This window comes from Phytophthora infestans, genomic scaffold (assembly GCF_000142945.1).
Source record: "Phytophthora infestans T30-4 supercont1.29 genomic scaffold, whole genome shotgun sequence".
In the NCBI taxonomy this organism is placed as follows: Eukaryota; Oomycota; class Peronosporomycetes; order Peronosporales; family Peronosporaceae; genus Phytophthora; species Phytophthora infestans.
In genome coordinates, this window is record NW_003303730.1 from 1,660,193 (window position 1) to 1,679,892 (window position 19,700).

Consider the following 19,700-nt stretch of genomic DNA (forward strand, 5'->3'; position numbering starts at 1 on the left):
GGGTTACCAACTTGAGGTCGGTTGGTGTCTTTGCACCGCCCCATGATTGCGCGTTGCGACGTAATGACCGGTACCACTGACAGGAAGGAACGAAGTCAATCTGGTTGATGATGCTGTAGTTTGTGTGCCGTAGTGTCCAAGTTGTGATGTTGCGGGCGCGCTTCTGAAATGCTGTGTTTGTGGCAAAAACACTGTTAGTGTTGTAAAAGGAAGCAATGGCGTGGTCGTTGCGGTTGCGCTAGCCACGGCCCAGTTACGCATGAAAGCTTTGTTATCCCGGCGACGGTCGAGTTTGGCATTAAAATCGCCGAGGATGAACGTGGTGTCTCGTCGTGGGAGACGTTCAATGGCCGCATGTAGGCCCGCGTAGAATATTGCCACGTACTGTAGGTCCCAGTCGCTGTGAGGTGAGTAGACAGTGATAAACAGCGACCAAATGTTCCACCTTCCCTGACATTAATTCGTTGGCCTTACGGAAGGCATGGCTGGAGCACACCTACACGATTGGACTGAACCCAATATTTGTACAAGTATCTGCAGAGATGTGGACTTATGGCGAAACCGATATAGTGGTGGTCGTTACTTGACGCCAAGTTCAGAAGATGGAACTAACCGATTCGCTGCTCACTCTGGTAGTTAATTCGTGTCTCTTAAAGGCCGACGATATTAATCTTGTATCGTTCCAGGTCGCTGGGAAGCGTCTCATGTTGATTGCGGTGTGAAGCAATGGAGTTAACATTAATCCGACCAGGATCTAATTGCAGTATTTCTAATTTTTCGAAATAACCCAATAAACCCAAATCTATGGGTGGGTGGGTCGTTTCATAAGCCCAAAACTTCAAAAATTCCAAGTCCTGTGGCCATTAAACTGCTAAAATGGCAGACCTCGACGATGGTAGCTCTACGGATAGCGAAAGCTACGAAATTTGTCGAGTACAGCATCCAACCGTTGATGTGCCCGTGGGACGCGCATCACCCATCCCAGTGTTACGAGGAATTAATATTCTCGACTTGCAGTCGGTTTTACTCACTCGTCCTGCGCCAATCGCTCCACCGCCGAGTGAAACGACCACAGACAGCTTTGTGATCCCTCGACGGAAACCTACCAGCACTTTACAAATACCTAGATGTGACTCTACCAATGACCAACCACGACCTGCACCTCTCCATACATTTTATCGCCAATGCCGGCATACTCTCACCCACCCGGAAGTTGAGCGAGCCAAGAAGCAGGTGGAGAAATTCAGCTGCACGTGCTGCGAGCGGAAGGAAATGGACGCCTCAAATTTCTCGAAAGCCCAGCGAAAGGAGAACAAGGCGCTGACGAGGAAGTGCCGCGACTGCACGTACGAGAAGCCCTTCTCGAGTGCCGAGAGACGACAGAGTCGAGAACGTCGAAATCAAGATACGAACATTTCGGTGCAGGAGAGCAGATCGACGAAGAGACGCTTTGACCTGATGCAGCAAGAACCGCAGCAAGTCTCAGCAGCTGCTAGAATTCCATGGGAAAGGAGACTGCAGCAGATTCGAGAGGCGCAGAGGGCGGGCCACAACAGCGGCGTTCCGCTTACGCGACAGCCAGAACTACAAAGCGGTGGCTGGACACGACAGGAAAGTCGTCCTAGAGAGCCACGGCAGGCGCTGGGGCGGCGGGAGCGATTGACGCCAGCGCAGAAGAAGCAAATTAAGCGACAGAAAAGAATGGAGGAGATGGCCGAAATCGACCGGAACCCGCCACCGCCAAGGACGATGCGACAGCCGCGAGTTGCTGCGCAGAAAGCTCAAAGCGATTGGCGTAGTGACCCTCGAATGAAGGACGGTGTTTACGCTAGCACGCACCAGCGACTGCAAGAGCACAAGTCGTGACGCGCACGTATGCTAGAGGAGAAAATGGTCCTCGTAACGGCTTGTTAGACTACTCAAGTAGTTACTAGCTCCCATTGTGTGGACTAACGATCATGTTGCTCTTAACTCGTTCAAAAAGACGATAAGTGGCGCTGCCAACTCGGCCGTATTTTTATTAACTGGTGCCATTACGTTTCACACTGATAATCCTGCTAGTGCTACGGTCACGTAGTACGAACAGCCCAATTCAGTGTGCTCCTTAATTATTTAATGCACACAAGAATGAAATGAACGGCCTTATAAAACCATCATTTCGAATCGATGACTCGTGGCTTACTAACCCAGGCAGGTAAAATCACCGAGATTAAATTTAATTTAGCAGGTTTTTTAACGGCTATTCTAGTTGAACTTTTAAACTACTTTATTTTTTTAAAAGGAGTACTGTAGTATGAAAGTTTAACTAAAATATGAAAAATGGATCTGGTATTTCGGTGTTAAAATATTAAATAAAGGAGCACATTAGCGCATTGTTTCGTCTGACCGTTACATCTTGCCCAGTGAGAGAGCGGAGAAGGTCGGGGCCGCGGCGCGGAGTACAAATCCAAAAAAAGTTTTTTAATACCGGAGCTATCGCAGCGAAGCGGAGGTCGGCGACTAGGGAGCACCGATGAAGCAGGAGCGGCTTGGCGATCAGCGGCGATATCTACTGAGATAAGATGTTTGTTATTGACAAAGTACTGATACATGTAGCGCAGGCAACCGATCTTAGCGTCGCACCAGTGATAGAAGTCAAATTTACCAAAAGCGTCATATATCTAAATAGCTTTTGTAAATTTCAATAGGTGCGCTACCAGTTCAACTCTAGTTTTCTTGCTTTGCTTCTCAATTGACTGTGACGTTTCACAGCTAACTTTTCTAGGAAGTCTTTGAGATACTACGTAGTACTACTTATTAGCAGTACTACATAGTATGGACAAAACACCATTTACTACAGTAAGTACTTTTGTAGTGCTGTACAGTACAAACGACTGTGTCGTATTGTCACCATCCTCACGTTATCAACGATCTTGACTGAGAGTGAAAACAGGAGTGTCAGCAAAACAGTTTCAGTTATTAATTATCAAAAATTAGTGGGTAAGAGCGCAGGAATACATGTAACTTAGCGCGTCTTATTGTGGGTTCACCAGCACTTAGCCAGCTTAGACTACCATTGCGTTGTGGTCGGAGCTGCTCATACATGTACGTCAGCTCGTTTATTGGCCCTTCGTGACAGAGTTGATCCACTCGGTAGCGGTCGAGACACGAGAGTAGACGGTGGGCGATCCTGCGTCACCGCAACCATAGCCCCAGTTGACCAGGCCAATAAGGATGTCGTCCAAATCTCCCAGACCGTTCTCCTTAATCAGTGGACCGCCAGTGTCAGCCACACAAGCGTCCTTGCCAGGAAGACCACCAGCGCACACGCTGGTGTCACCGATATTGAATACTTGCGAGCACTCATCGTTGGCCCACACTTCAAGACTTACACCCTGTAGCTCGTACGAGAGGGAGCCGTTGGGGTAGCTAGTGACACCCCAGCCCATGGCCTTCGACCACATACCGGGCTTAATGTCCGAGTCGTCCGCTTTTGGTAGTTTGACAGGAATGAATTTGCTCGGCTTCTCAAGAGTCAGCAGCGCGAAGTCGTAAGTACCGCTGGAGAAGTTGAGAGACGTGTGGTTCTGGGCTGACACGACCTTGATCTGCTCGCCGTCCTGCGTGCCGTTGAGGTAGTGCGTGCCCACCGACACGAACTTTGGCTCCTTGTAGCCTGTGCAAATCGACGTGGTAAGTACGTGCGTGGGCGAGATCAAAGAACCACCGCAGTAGGTGTCACCGTCGGCAGAGGTACGGATGCCAGCGGTGTATGTCTTCGTGCCGCTCGGAATAATTCCTCCTCCGAAAATCAGCTGGCGCGAGGTATGGTCAGCATTGGGAGCTCCGAAGGCGGTCGTCGCAGCAGCAATCGTGGAGATGAGTTTCATCTTTCCTTGGTTCGGTTAAGCTTGGAATGCTTTGAGCAGTAGGAGGTGAAATCTAAAGTGAGTTCCGTGTCCATGAAGTTAGCACAACGTCCAATCGGATTACGCACGTGACTTGGCAAAACCAGAAGGATGTGGAACTACGAAAGTACAGTTTCCTACGATACATGTACATGTATCTGTTGATACTACATGTACTTCTATCAACTTGATAGGCACAAAACTCACAGAATGGAATGCACTGTGCGTTCTTAAGCAAAATCTTCGGATGGATTTGAAAACGTGTGGATCCCTCCTGCTTTCCGTACACATGCAGAATTTGCCATCATCGTTCACGAGCCCGGGCAATTCCTGAGCAGGTGAACAAGACATATGGAGCTTTACGACACGGTGAAAAGTCAGTATAAGTTCCAGTACTGAGATATTTTTTTAAGGAACATGGTACAGTACTGTAGTGCCGGAAAAAGCACCCTCGAGAAAAAAATATTCCCGTCTTTTACATCCCCGAGTAATGGGCTACAGGGAAGTCGGCACCCCGGATTCCCAACTACACGTACGAATGAATGGATAATCTCCTCGGAAAGCGAAAGCTCTGACCTAGCTTCGGCTTGTGTCTAATTACACCTGACTCTAGAGGTGGCCTGAAAATAGAGGAGGCGATAATGCAATTTGAGGAACTTCTGTAATAAATTCTCACGTAGCCAATTTCGCAAGAAAAAAGCTGCTTGTCGAGAGGTTTGGCTAACATCGTGACCTCCATTGACAAATACGATTTAGCACAGCTTCCGCAGCAATATTTACCGAAGGAGATACGTAACAGTCGTGCTCCCAGTGCACTTTGTCCTTATAAACGCTAGACTGGCTCCTCTGGAGATAGTGTGCTCCCAGAAATGTAACTAAAAGGATATTATATCATTTTAGTTCCGGTAACACATTTGGAAATCTTAGAAATACTTGCGGTAACTTTAGAACTAGTGCTTTTAGCTGACGGCACTACCAAATCTCCAGAAATACGGCCTGCACCAAGGACGGCATTTAATGCAGATTGCAGCTGTAATGGGCATATTTTAAGCCCACTACTTCGCTTTACACGTTAGCGCACGTGTATGAGCACGCGTAAGTTGCGTTTCACTTAGATTAACTAAAGTTTCGTCCGAAAGTATAGATTTAGTTCTATAGGAAAGCAAAGCCGATTTCCAGTAAAATGAGAACTGTTTATTTGTTTGTTTGGGTTTTCCTCCTTCTAAACGAAGTGTATTTATCACCGAATAGTGAACATAATCATATTAATCTAATGGGTTGAAGATATTGACTTTCAACCAATGAATGCCCTAAATGCACAGACCAACAGTCTGCCAACGTAATCATATCTCACACCAATGTAGAAAACCTATTTCGTAACCGAGTGGCTATGTGTAGAGACTTGCGTGTAACCCCGTTACACCACCACCCCCGTTAAGCTAAGTCTCTCTAGTCTTAGCACATCATTTAAACCATTGACGAGCCCGTCAAAACGTTTAAAAAAACCGAGTTCATTTTGCAATGAGCTCGCCGAGAAAGCCACCCGCACAAGAGTCAGCTCCGACAGACTCTGTTTCGTCTGCCTGCTCCTGAAGGCACCACCACTTCAGTGCCCGCGCAACCAAACACGCCCGCGACAGAAGGTAATCTTTCTGTTACTCAATACCACTCTATGTTTAAGCAAAAGCGCGCACAAGCTACGACTGACAAACCGTCAGTCGTCATGGAGGGCTCGTCAGCTATGTCTACTGATGGAGACATACCCATTGACCATGGGTCTGACATTGAAGACGTCCCCATGGAAGACGAGGACACCTCGTCTTCCGCTGTTGACTCTAAGTCGACCGAACCAGCGCCCGATCCTCCTGTTGGGTCGCGGCGTGGCAGTGACGATGAATCGAAGCGTCCGCGTAATGAAGATGAGGTGCAGCCAACTGTGCCGGTGCCGCCTTCTTCTCCGCGTAGCGCACCTGTAGTACGCGCTCCCTGGATGCCAACTGCATCCGAGATCGCTGACAGGTGCGGCTCGACATCACCGCCGAACCCGATGTGTGCAGCGCCATCAATGATGACACTGAGGCCGTCGACATGCACTTTGATCCGTTAACGAATCCAAGGCGCGACTACTACATCGGACGCTTCCATGGGCTCCGATAGAATGCGTCGAAGAAAACTTCGCGCAAAAGCAAAGCCAGAGTGTGTGACACTTTGTCAATCTCGAAGCGGACTTGCTGTGACCTTCAACAACAATGCGAAAGGCTACAGCGAGCGTATTGCCTTGGCTCATCAGGGCTTCGAAACCTTCTCGAAGCGTCATCTCATCGATCGCCTCCATACTGACGCTATAGAAGCGGGAATCCCTTGCGCGGCTGCACCTGAAGCTGCGTGTTCGCAATGCCGCTTCGGGGTGCGCCTTTCTGCACGCGATATTCTCGGGGTACACCTCCGTGCGTGTACCCGCTCCACTGCGAGACCTCCGTGCTGAATTTGAGCACCGTGATTTACTCCGTGCTGGTGCCACTCGCCGTTTTAGTGCATGCATTATGACTGCACTCGGTTCTGGGCCTCGTACACCCTCACTAATTTAGAAACATCCTTCACCAGGACGTCTCGTGGCTCCCATGTATCTCGATGGGAAAAAAATCCTCCCCAACGAATACGAAGACGAGCTTGATCTCGGTTCGTCTTCAGGGCTTCACAGTCCACGACCCGCTCGACAATCCAACGTGTCGAGCCGTGCGCATCACGCAGCGGCGGTGGCATAAATATACCCTCCGTATGGTCAACCTGGGGTTGACCATGGCTCTCGCGCTCTGCACGATTGTGGCGTCGCTCTGGAACAATCCCAGAGCACAGAGCTCGCTGCCCTGCAACGAAAGGTGCGCCGGCAGAAGGCGCAGCTCGCTGCGGTTGATCATACCGCTTCACGGAGCTGAGGCGCCTGCGCGACCGCGTCGTCGCGCTCGAGAAGCTGACTCGCGCCGCTTCGTCGTTTTCGAGCCATCAAGACTAGATGGCTCGTGGTGACAATCTTCAGCCGCTCGACATAAACTGTCGGATGAAATCGCATGCTGGACGGTTTGTCCAATGTATACGCGTTGCCATGCCGTCCAAGCACTGTGGACGGGTCGATGAAGCGTGAAGGAGGCTTGCTTGCACCGAAGTCAGAGACTGCATGTCGTGGTAGGCTCTGTGTAGCTAATATAACTAATTAACCCTCTTAAAATTCATTTGTGTTCCTCTACCGATATGGTCTGCGTTCCGCTTCTATCTGTCTGCAAAAGCTGCTATTGCGTCCTGGACAAACCGTATTACGGCTTGTCGGCGCTGGGCAAAGTCCAGTGATTGCGTGCTGAATGACCTGTTCAGCACGGCTTCCTTCTCCGCAGCAGGCCCGGTCTGCGTGTGTCCGTACCCGGCACAGACGTCTTCTTGTTCGCGGTGCCTGTACCCCGCACAGTCACGGTTCTCCTTGTCCTCGCCTTGTTCCCGGAACGAGACGCTTATCATCGCGTCGCCACCGCTGATACTACGTCGGTATCAGTGTACTTCTGCGGTTATTTCGCTGCAGCTGTAGCTCCTCCCCCACTAAAGGAGGAACCCACCGTTCCGAGCAAGCTCGGGAGGCGTGGATGCCACATGGCATTCATGTAAAACGGCGGGTGGCCTGTCGAGGCATGCACCGAGCTGTTGATGACAAACGCTTTCATCGGCAAGCAATCGCCCCACTGCGGGAACGGGTGTGCGTAGCTCTTCCGTACGTCACCGAGCATGCGATTCACGCGCTCGGTCTGCCCGTCCGTCTGCAGATGATCCGCAGTCGACATCGACACCTGTGTTCCAAGAAGTGTTTACACTTCTTGCCAGAACCGCGCTGTAAAGCGTGGATCACGGTTCGACACAGTGGCAAGCGGCATTCCATGGTGTCGGAACACCATGTCAACAAACTGTCGTGCAGTCCGGTACTGCAGCAAGATGAACTATCTTGCGGAATCGATCAACCAAGATCACAGCGCCAGTCCTCGGCTTCTCGTCTGGAGGAAGACCGAAAAAAAGTCCATATAAATGCACTACGAATACGCGGCAGGCTTCACGCGTTGGAACACTTCGCAAGCACGTACGTACGTACTTGCGCACCCACTTGGACTGGTAGTTCCAGTATACGTCCCTCGTGAGAAGTGTGTATGTCTTCTTACGGTCCGAATGCCCTGTCGTAGGGGCGTCCTGATACTCGTATATGATCCGCATATGCTGATCATTGTTATTCGGCACGACGATGCGATCCGCATCATCGTCCACTGCGCTGTAAAGCAGCCGTTATTCGTGCTCACGATATTGGTGTGCACGAGCTCGCAGATGGGGCGATAACTTCCGCCGTGACACGTCGGAAGGTGCTAAGACATAGTCTGGCAGTTGCTTCGCGTATTCGTCCATCGCATACGCGTTCTTTATGTATGTCGGCCACGGAACACTTACTCGTTCGACGCCAATTTGATTGGCGTCGGCTGCCTTAGCGACGTAATCAGGTCGACGCGACAGCGCGTCGACCACCACATTCAACCTTCCAGGTTTGTACTCAGCCTGGAAGTCGTACTCCGCAAAGAGGGATAACCATCTCACCATTCGCTGCGAGATATGCGGAGGCTTCACTGCGAACGGCAGTGAAGCGTGGTCGGTGTAGACCACGAGCGGTCTACTCCCAAGTAAATACACTCGGAGCTTTGTGAGTGCATATTACATGGCATGGAGCTCCTTGTCGTGTACTGGGTAGCTACGCTCAGCTGGCTTCGGCTGACGCGACAGGTAATAGACCACACCATCACGGCCCTCGAGATCGTGCTGTATCAACGCGCATCCGATCGCAACATCGGACGCGTCGCACACGATGTGGAATAGGCGATCGCGGTCAGCCAATGCCAAGATCGGCGCCTCAGTCAAGCCCTGTTTGACGGTACCGAAGACCTTCTGACACTCCAGTCCAACTGCACTCCGCTTTCTTTTTCAGGAACTGTGATAGCGGGCGAATCTTGCCCGCGTAATTCTCAACGTACTTGAACAAGTACATTACAAGTATAAGGAGCTTCCTCAGTTCCTTCAAATTGGATGATGTAGGCCATTCATGGATCACTCTGACCTTTTCGGGGTCAGGGCGTACGCCATTTTTCCCGACGAGACACCCAAGGACGCGTATCTCGCTCGCCCCAAAGATACACCTCTTCGCATAGATCTTATCTTTACGCATAAGCCCTGGCAGTTGACGGAGGTTCTCTTTGTGTACCTCAATGTCAGTCTTCCCGTCCACAGCCTGGCTGTTGGTGAACGAACACGTGATCGAACTAGCTCGGCGCGAAGTCATGCACCGAGCGCAATAGATGTATAACACATCTATTGAAGGTTGCAGGGGTGTTCTTCAGTCCCTGCGGCATTACGAGCCACTCCCAAAGCATACCGCATGGAATGCTCACCGCCGTGGGAGAAACGTCCCTCTCACACATCTTGACACTGAACGTTGGTGCGCTATGCGGGGATTTTGATTCCCGCACGCGACCCGCGTTACGACGACTTTCAACGAAGTCGTCGATTGCCTTTACTTGATCATGCGACAGTGGCCACTGCCGCGTCACACAGTACTTCGTTCCCGGCACGAGGTCAATCTCGTGCTCCATGCCCTTGCTGCAGGTCGAGAAACTCTGCTCTCGACTGGAACTCATTCTGAGGGGATTCAAACGCTTGTCTGAGCTTCTCTTTGAATATCGCATACTTGCTAAAGCACGTATGATCTGTGAGCCGGCGGTCAAACGCCTAGCTCCACGCTCGTCCACCAAGGCATGACATGGCGAACGCAACATTTGACGATTCGTCAGTGATACGACGAGCTGCTATGGCATTGTCGAGGTCGACAAGCCATTGGAGAAATAGATCGCCCTCTTTCCCACATAATCGCTCGCAGTTTCAGCGACTGCACGCGCGCTGTCGTCCCGGACGATACTTTCGTAACAGCAGCAGCATCGTGCTGCTCGCTCAGGATGAGTCCCAGAGCAACTCCATGTTGGTCTGTCGGCGACAGCGTACGTAGCATTGTCGCTCAGCTACCTCTCCAATGAATGTTGACAGTTTTTTTGGAGCTTCCCATTTTGAATCCGTTATGTGGGGACAGTCTGCACGCACGATGGGCGTGGCAGAGGCATTTGGGCTATGCATGGACGGATTACTGTCCATGGATTGGTTCTCCGCCCCGTGTTCGTATTGCATACAAACTAGTTAGTTAGTCAGTCGTTGGACGGACTACTAAGTGCTACCAGGTGTAATGGACCTACTTTAAGCCCACTAATTCGCTTACACGTAAGCGCACTTGTATGAGAAAGCGTAAGTTGCGTTTCACCAAGATTAACTATACTCGTCCGAAAGTATAGATTTACTTCTATAGGAAAGCAAAGCCGATTCCTGGTAAAATGAGAACTACTTATTTGTTTGTTTGGGTTTTCTCCTGATCTAATATTCTAAGTGAAAGGTATTTATCATCGAATACTGAACATAATCGTAATATTCTAATTTGTTGAAGATATTGACTTCCAACTAAAGAATATTTTAAATGCATGCAGACCACAGTCTGACAATGTAACCATTGGTGTATCTCACACCAATGTGGAAAACCTCTTTCATAACCAAGTGGGTATGTGTAGCCACTTGCGTGTAACCCCGTTGTAGCAGCCCAGCGGTAGCGCTGATACAAGCAGCCTACTGAATTCATGGACGACCTGCAAATCTGGTCTCAGGTTTAGATCTAAGACACAAAACGGTAGGGCTCACGTTAAGGGCAGAGACCTAGAGCGAATCTGGCGAATGGGTCGTTTAAATAGTTCAGCAAAGCTAGCATCGCGCGTAAAATAGACTGACACAGTTACGGCACAGCTACAAGTAGTTGACGATGGCAATATGGCGGCCGACCTTTTTCGCTTTTATGTTCTGGTTGCAATCTGTTGCCCACCTCAGTGGCTGCCTACTGCTCGGCATACGTCAAACGCGTGCCCGATGCGTGCTGTAGTTGAAGTGACAGGAATGGCGCAATCCGATTGAAGTATCATCTAGGCCATGGAACGCGGTTGAACAAAAGCTTCAATTTGGACTATCATGGGATCGACAACGGGAAGATAATCGTGACATGTGGCGTGCACTGGATGCATGCGCTCCCGTTGCATCAGGCGTTCCCGCTGCATTGGATACATTCTCTAGTGCTCTACAGAAGAAATAGTAGGAATGCATGTAGGCATTATAATGAAGCTAAGCTTATCACTCACTCAATCTCACTTTCAAATTTCCTTTCATCTATTCACATCGACTACAAGACTCGTCCGCAAGCTCGCAATTGGCTATGGTACGCCAACAAATCGACAAGCTCGTGAAAGACAATTACTTCAACTGAAAGGTCAACAAACAAATAAAGCGCGCCCCTGCAGATCATCAAGCCAGCGTTTGACGAAGTGAATAATCGCACCACGGCTGAGTGGAAGACCAACGAGTTGAAGGCCCTTGGTGTGATCGCTGGAGACGTGAGTCTCACATAGCAAGAGAACATCTGCTCGGTGCTTATGGCGGCCGAGGCGTGGTCTTTGCTCGAGGAGCACTTCAACCAGAAGACACTTTAGAGCCGACTTATCGCTACTATGAAGCTGCATAGCTGCCCGGTACGAAGTGCGCTGTCCATGTGAGCAAATTCAAGGAGCTGATACCCCAGATAGAGGCAACCAGTGAGTTACTGGACGAGGCTCAACAGCTCGTGCAGCTACTCGGAAGTTAGACCTACGAGTACAGTATGCTTGTGACTGTCCCCCAGAACTCGCCGAACGTGACGCTTACTTACGCGTTCTCTGGTGTCGAAGTCTCAGATGAATCGTCACCGTCTCCAGAGAGGGTGTTTGCACCGAAGATGAATGAACTCGAGAACAAGCGTCGCAAGTGCTTCCACCGAAAGAAGCCAGGGCACAAGGAGTTTAAGTGTCGGAAGAAGAAGGCCGACGAGGAGCGTGAGCACGTGGCGTAAGCTCAAGCGTCAGACTTCGCGTCGACGTCTGCGAGTGCGATGATCAAATCGTAATGGTTCTGGGCTGTAGTGCATGTATGGCTGAGCCACATTCCATTGAAGCGCTACGAGCAGCATTTGATCATGGCAGAAGGGATGCCTCGCGTCACAGATGAAGTCAAGGGTGACAGCGTCTGCGCAGGCTGCTGCATGAGGAGGATGAGGGTTGTCTACTTCCCTCTCGACACCTGTATAATCTCGTCAAGCGTTCGGGGTGCCGGATTGGGTGCACACGGGCGTAATGGGTCGAATGCAAACCAAGACGCCACGTACGTGGTGGCGTTCATCGACGATTACCCACGTCGCATTTGTGTATATTTTATGAAGGCAAAAGCGGGTGTGCTATCGAAGCTCAAGATCTAACGACTAAGAAAATCAAGCGTCTGGGTTCATATAACGCCGGTGAGCACACGCATCGACAGTTCAAGGACTACATCAACCGCAGCGGCATCAAGCATATAAAGACGATGCCGTATTTGCCTCAGCAGAGCGGGCTAGGTGACTGCGTGAGCCGGAGCCTCGTGGAAATGGCTTGTGGTATGCGCCACCGCGCGAACATCGAACAGAGGTGATGGGCTATAGATATTAGCACAGCAGCGCGGATAGTCAATTGTAGGCGGAACCAAGGCGCTGCTATTACAGTTCGCAGACTTCGCTAACGATAAACCCACTTCGTGTTAGCTGTAGTGGTTTCCTCCGCTGGTCCACGGTATGCAAGAGCCATTGGAATGGGCGGAAACTCGAAATAGCGGGTTATAACGTTGGAATTCGCCTCATTTTACTCGTTTGACTGTCGACAGAAAATTCGGCGATTGTGTGCATATTTGTAAAAGTACGTAGATTTGCTGCATGTTTCGCCTGCACTTGTAATGCGTCAAGTAATTCTGCGCCCAGCTTGTTTGTAATACGGCAATGGCTTCAACGCAGCATTCACTACCAGGAGGATTATTACAAACAGGTAATTCTATGTTCTTATCTTCGAAAGTGGAGTATCCACCCTCGTAGGACAACAGGGAGCTCTGAGAAGGGACTTGATTGCGCGAGGCGCCTTAGTCCCACGTCAAACGGGTCTCCGTGCTCCGGGGCCACTCTCTAGGGCAACTCTATCGGGCTCGACAGGGAGTACGCGAGTTGCCGAGTCCAGCGGGTACCAACCTGACGGGACAGCGGGACACAGGACCTCATCCTTGTTTGCCGCATGGCGCCTGAAATGGCCACCATCTTCCCGGGTACGGGACACATGCACACGATTTGGATAAAACTAATGGCGACCATATAGCCACGATATTTGATCGCCCGTGTTTACACACAGATGAGAGATCTAGTGTAGCATCGAGTAACATTGATGTAGACCCAGCGCACAAGCCCAGATAAGCGAACAGAACGCGTACCGGCTCGAAGATAGACCAGACGTTCAATTTATAAACGAAGGGTCTGCCCACGGTAGCCGAATGTCACTGAACTTCCTCTTAGACAACTAAGCCATCTATAATTATATTTACAGCAAAACATTTCTCCGAAGGTCTAACACTTTATTTATTTGTAACTCGACCATTTAATTGAGGCTTATGCCACCTTCAATATGGCTGATGCTGAGCGGTTAAATTGAGTTAGATTTACTTTGTTCTTATCTATCTCATCGGTCTACGACCCATGGTAATGGTAAGTACGTATGCTTCGTGGCCTTTGGCTCTTAATTGCTAGGCCACAGCACTATGCCAATTGTCGGTGTAGTAAAAAACATTTGGTCTTTATTGTCACTCCGTTATACACTATTGTCCACATATATTCAATGAATAGATATAAGTGGACGTGCGCTCAGCTGATTTAATGTGGTTGGTACTGCGTATGAAGCAGGTACTGGTTCCTGTACTATTGAGTCACATCGGTACTGCTTTTGGGATATATTCTTCAATTTTTAGCCTTGATGATGATTGCGGTGGTCTTTGAGTCCCTAAACGAATATTTGATTATCATTCCTTAAAATTCCCCCGCTTCAGATAGCATTGTATTTCAAACTACTTGAATTTTTGTTATGACTGGTGGATTATATATAGCCTCAGTATCCTTTTGGTCCATAAGATCGGATGAGTGACGAGCCAATCAAGATTTCTTGTTTTTCTGCGGGGGGATATATTATCTAACGTAGATAGAGTGCGAATTAAAAGCATCTGCAAAAAAAAAAAAACTGTCTGGAGCGCTTAATCGCGCTAACTATTTTTATGTGTGTAATGGGCCCAACTCCAATTACATGAGTAGCTAGATATTTCTTTAGTTATTACATAAGTAGGTAAAGTGGCACACGGGTAGCGTGTGCCAAGGTGGCATCATCTGATTGATTGATAGTGAGGAGCCAGACTCACTTATTGACCAATCAGGTATAGACATGTGTTTGAGTGGTTCACATGAGACCAGGGGTAGCCGCCCTGGTCCTAAATAAATCAGAGTTGAATTTGACACAAACTTAAGACTTGGTTTTACTATTGCGAGCTTCCTCCACACTATAGTGTAAGCTAGTAACGGTATCTCTTACCCCGTTACAATGTGCGTTTGGTAAGTGGTCTCGACCAAAGTTTTGTCAGCAAGCTCAGCAAACTATAATTTGGTCAAGTAATTTGAAACGGAGAGAGTACTAGAGAATTGAGCTGGTAGTGCACCTATTGAATTTTACAAATCTCAAGATGACTTAAGACTAGTAAAGCTACTATCGGGTACGTTTTTGCACTAAAACGTGTATCTGTTAATTTTAACCCTTTATAACGTTATAGATGAATGTTTGCATTATTTGAAATACAACACATGTAATCGCATATAAGCCTTACACGTCTAGAATTGGATTTTGGTTTTGTTGAAGAAGGTAATCCGATTAAGCAAGGCTGTCATTATCTATTGTCAGAAAGATTTTTTTCTTTCAAAAGCTCACAACAGTTTTTTTTCCAGCAAGCTCACCTGCTGTAGCGACCATCGCCCGACTTCGGGCTCTATACTTCGTCGCGTGGCGGTTTCTTCTCGTATATAGTATCTACTTTTCAATCAGCACTCTCTACGCTCTAAATCTTTAGCGTGTACACATTTCACCAACATGATCGCGGAAAGCACGACGAAGCGGACACATTTGAAAACCGTCCTACGACTGGCTCACCGCTTGCTTTTCGCTCATAAAATGGGCACATTATGTAGCTCAGTGTGCTACAGGAAAGTGCGTGCTGCGATAGCTCGTTCCGTCGTTTTGCGTAGATTGGCGTGAGACGTGACGGCTCTGCTACAAAAGCCTATATATCGAAGCAGTCCATTTCATTTACAGGTATGTATGAAAACTGGGTAGCAAGTATTACTCGCAACACAGTTTGAATCTGCAGGCTTCGAGTAATACTAGCCGATTTGACTGCCACAAAGACTCACTCCGCTACTGATAGGCTGTTTATCAAGCAATAATATCGCTAGTGAATTATTAATAATTTGAGTATTAAAAACAACCAAATCAGATAATTCAGCTATTTGAGTTTGAAAATGAACCTAAATAACTTTTAAATCAAAAGAAGGAGCTAGCGTACACAGCCAGTTGTTGGTATTTCCTGCTAGATTGAATAAAACCGTTCCTTTTACCTGCGTGGGGCAGTAAACCTAGAATACAGTCACACCTCCATAAATGACGCCCGATTGGCTCGAAAAAATGTCTTTCATTTAAAAAATGAAAGATTGGTCACATAGAGAAATGGCTACATGTAAGCATCTTGCTAAAAGTAAATATCGAGTGTCCGCTGTCACCTACGCTTCACCACATGCGGTCGCACTAGCTTTGTCAGAGATATACTCTGCTGGTCTTTAGTGTCCCCCTCACACTGAAACAGAAATGCTGAAAGCTCCACGCAATAAGCAAGGGCTGTCGATACAGGTACAGGTGGGCCATCTTCTTGATTGTCACTATCGTCTTCACCAAGTGAACCGCAGCTGCAGCCAACGTCTATAGGCTCGTGGACTTGGGCATCTAAATCGATTTCTAAATAGCTGTCAACGTCTTCATAAACGGCAATTCCAGTTAGCATGCTCTCAATGTCGTCGATGATCGCTTTTTCAGCGGCCTCTGTGTAGTATCGTGTTTGCGGAATCTCCCCAATCAACTCTGTGTTCACGATTCTTGACTTAACCTAGAAGTTGCGTATACAATCAACTTCTACGTCACTCCAGCTATCTATGCGGAAGTGGATTACCTCAAGTATGCTCAACTTTCTTTTGATGCCACCCTCCATTGCTTTGAAACACCAGCAGACAAATCGACGCCGATTTCGAGCCTTAAGTGATCGAATTATTCCTAAGTAGAAAAGATATGAGTGTTAGGCCTTGGTACTACAACAACTAGTTCACCGTACTGTAATTACACAGATTCATATAACTCACCCTGTTTCAATGGCTGAACAGACGACGTTAGATTAGGATGAAGAAAGCGTACCGCGATGTTTGAATATGACCGCGTAATCTTGTGACTCGAGGTATTGTCAATCAACAGCAGGACCTTGCGATTTTGTGCAGCCATCGTTAAGTTGAAACTTTGTACCCACTCGGAAAATATTCGGGCTGTCATCCATGCTTTTTTTGCTATTGTAGTATTGAGCAGCCTTGCCTTTTAGCGCCAATAAATCAACGTGGGGTTTCTGCTGCGACAATCACAACCGGGTCTAGCTTGTGCGTATACAACATAATGCAATTGTGATACGAGCTTTATCGCGTTTCCTTTCTTTTCTGTTTATAGTTGCCAATGTCTGGTTGGGATCTAGACGATAGAAAGCGCATTCTCATTAAGTTGTAGATGTCGTCTGGGTTTGTAGTTGCAAGTCACTTCCTGCAGTGTCTATCGCACCGAGTGCACTTCTAGTCCGCTAGAGCTGTCCGCCTCCCCGTGCAAACGCTTCGAAGAGATGCCATTGCGGGTTTTGAACTTATGTAGCCACGCGCTACTTAATCGTAGCTGATCATCACCGAAACCAAGACTGGCTTTTATATCTCCAACTTTAAGCAATAACATGTCGTCTGAGATGATATTTGCCTGCTCACTGCGGTGGAAATATCTACGAGTTGACACTCTAACTCAGGGAACTCCACGCGGCGGCGCCGCGTAGCAGTCGCATTTGTGCTGCAGAAGTCCGCTGGTTGTTTGTCGTAGATGCGTCGTACAGTGCTGTCACTCACCGACATTTTGAAGGTTGAATGTGTACACTCGAGCAGCTCGACATTCTTCAACTGTGGATTGCGCTGGGACCTTAAGCATACTTGTAGTGTCTCGTCTAGAGTCGGCGAAGCTGAGTGTGGTGGTGTCATCGGGGATTATAAAAGGAAGATTGACGGAATTCAGCTGGAATCTAAAAGTGAGGAGGATTCCACGGTCACCTGTCCAGATAGAGAGTTTTACCTCCGGAATTAACTGCCGTTTAGCGAAGAGAGAGTTTTAGTCAGTTAAAGAGGCTGGTTTAATAAACCTCATAATATGAGGTTTATGAGACTATATTATAGTCTCGTTTGCGTTGAGATACTACATTCAAGTATATTAAATTATAGCCGAACGAGATATACTGAAACCAGGCAAGAAATCCATCGGTAGCCACGAGAAGAAACAGATCGCTCATGGTGCCTTCAATGAGAAGATAGAGAAGAATGAAGCGGTGATAGTTCGTTGCTCCGTGCGCTGAAAGATGCATATTCTCGTGGACAAAGACCATGGCGAGCAGTCAGTTATAGAGGTTCAAATAAGGTCTGACTGTAATTGATTCGAATATATTGATTTTATAAAGACCCTTCATTTGAAGTTTGTATGCGCTACAATTAAGTGACAAACACCAAGGACGCGATGTACATGAACTACGTACTAAGGATAAACAGTGCTGCTCTGGAGCTGAGCAACTTCGTCTCTAATAAAATTGATTATGGTTTAGCAGTGCCAACTCGTTTGATCTGGTTTTGAGATCTGCTGTAATATTTTACTGAGAGCAGTATATGCATATAGCGAAAGACTTTTTTTTTTTAAGTTTTAGTATTACATGAAAAGCAGTTTAAGGCTTTCAGCTATAATCTTTATGTGTGACTTAGGCCTACCATAGACACTTCGGTCTAGGAATACTGTTAACTACTGGCTGCAGTACGATATGTCGGACAAGTTACTGACAGAAGAGTAGCCTGTAGCTCCACTGGAGTTGCCTCCATTCTTCATTCCAAGCAGCTTGGCACGCGCGATGTCAATGGCAGTCATGCTTGTCACCTCGCTCACGCACTTGGTGCAAAATGTCACTTTGCGCTGCGTCATCTGCAAGTCCGGGTCCACAAAGCTCAGCTTACGGACGATCTTGCACGCGTGACACACAAAGCCGAAGCAGAGTTTGCACGTGCTGTTAGATTTATCGAAGTCGCCCAGCCTCCGCCCAGTGATCGGAGTCGCACACGTGACGCATGTGCTCTGCTTGTTGGGGGCTCCGCGTGTCTTGGATTTCTCGTAGCGCCGCTCCAGCATGTAAGTCAGCTTGCGCATTTGTCCACAGTACACGTAGTCGAGACTTCCTAGGAACAAGGTGGCCACGACCGGGAGAACAAGTTTGCGAATCAAACTTCCCTCGTCCACAGGATCGATGATACCCGTTGCGTACATTTCCAATGTGTTGTTCCCCATCTCACGCCAATAAGCGATAAAGGAAATGTTGCCACGCACGCGGTTCGGAAGTGCGTGCGTCCGAGGGAAGTTAACCGAGTGCAGCAGGCTGTAGCCGAAGCGCTCTCCGGCGGCGTTTCTGACGGTGCCGATACCCTCAAGATAAACGTAATCGCGGTTCTTGATCAACCCAGTTGAGTTGAAGGGAATATCGAGCACATCCACTTGACAACGAGCGATCGGAACGGATCTTCGAGAGAAGGCATGACCACACCATCCAGCACCGCTGCGGCGCTAAAACTGTCGGCATACGAGGCCTTCATGCGCATGGTCTCCAGGTCTTCGCTGATGATGCCGTACATGAGGTCGTCCAGCTTTCCTTCCTTTGTACCAACGCAGAGAATCGTTGGTATTCCCGCACCCGATAACTCGTCTGTGGTAGCAGTTCCCACGCTTTCTCTCCTCTCGGAGTAGATCTTGAGTCCTTTTCTCTCCTTCAGAGGCTTCCAGCGCGCTGGGTCCACCCTTCTACCTGAACTCATGAATTTCATACAGAGCTCCAAGTTGGACATGATGTAGGCGTTGGCGAGATCTTCGAGCGAGGCTCTGTCGGCCTCGGTTAGAGCGAGTTCTGGGAACGGATTGACGGTGTATCGACCCTTCATCTTGAATCACAGAGAGGATGCAGTAATTTAAATTCTGACGGTCGCTGTCGCTATACTGGGTGAAGATTCAAGTTGTACTCACGTATTTAAAAGGTAAATGAAATTTGCACGAGATGGTTACAAAATGCTATCGATACTATTGTTGTCGAGGTTGAGCTTCTGCTTCGGATAAGAATCTTTGGATAGGCTTTGAGGCCTAAAACGAAGCGTTTCCTCTCCATTTTCGTTTCTCTCCCGAACGAAGACGATATCATACTGATAATCTTTAGTGACCATCAGGCACTAATTCAAGTATTGCACATGAATCCGCCCAGGCTGCTAATTTTGCAGCGAAGAAAGAGTATTTCATAAGCACAAATAGAACATCGCCACTAAAGAAATAGTATTTTAAGTGTGAAGAACGCAGAATGACAAGACCCCCTTCTTGAAATTGT

At 48.3% G+C, this 19,700-nt stretch overlaps 2 protein-coding genes across 2 annotated transcripts; both read right to left on the bottom strand.

The window, feature by feature from the left end:
- Positions 1-3,098: 3,098 nt before the first annotated feature.
- Positions 3,099-3,869, bottom strand: PITG_13641 (glucanase inhibitor protein, putative; the record flags this gene model as incomplete). Its single annotated transcript, XM_002899785.1, has 2 exons — positions 3,099-3,169; positions 3,257-3,869. The coding sequence occupies 2 exons, from the start codon at positions 3,867-3,869 to the stop codon at positions 3,099-3,101; spliced, it is 684 nt and encodes a 227-aa protein (XP_002899831.1).
- Positions 3,870-18,085: 14,216 nt separating this feature from the next.
- Positions 18,086-19,266, bottom strand: PITG_13644 (uncharacterized protein; the record flags this gene model as incomplete). The annotated part of the gene is made up of 2 exons (XM_002899786.1): positions 18,086-18,887; positions 18,914-19,266. 2 exons carry the CDS (start codon positions 19,264-19,266, stop codon positions 18,086-18,088), a joined length of 1,155 nt encoding a protein of 384 aa, XP_002899832.1.
- Between the last annotated feature and the right edge of the window lie 434 nt (positions 19,267-19,700).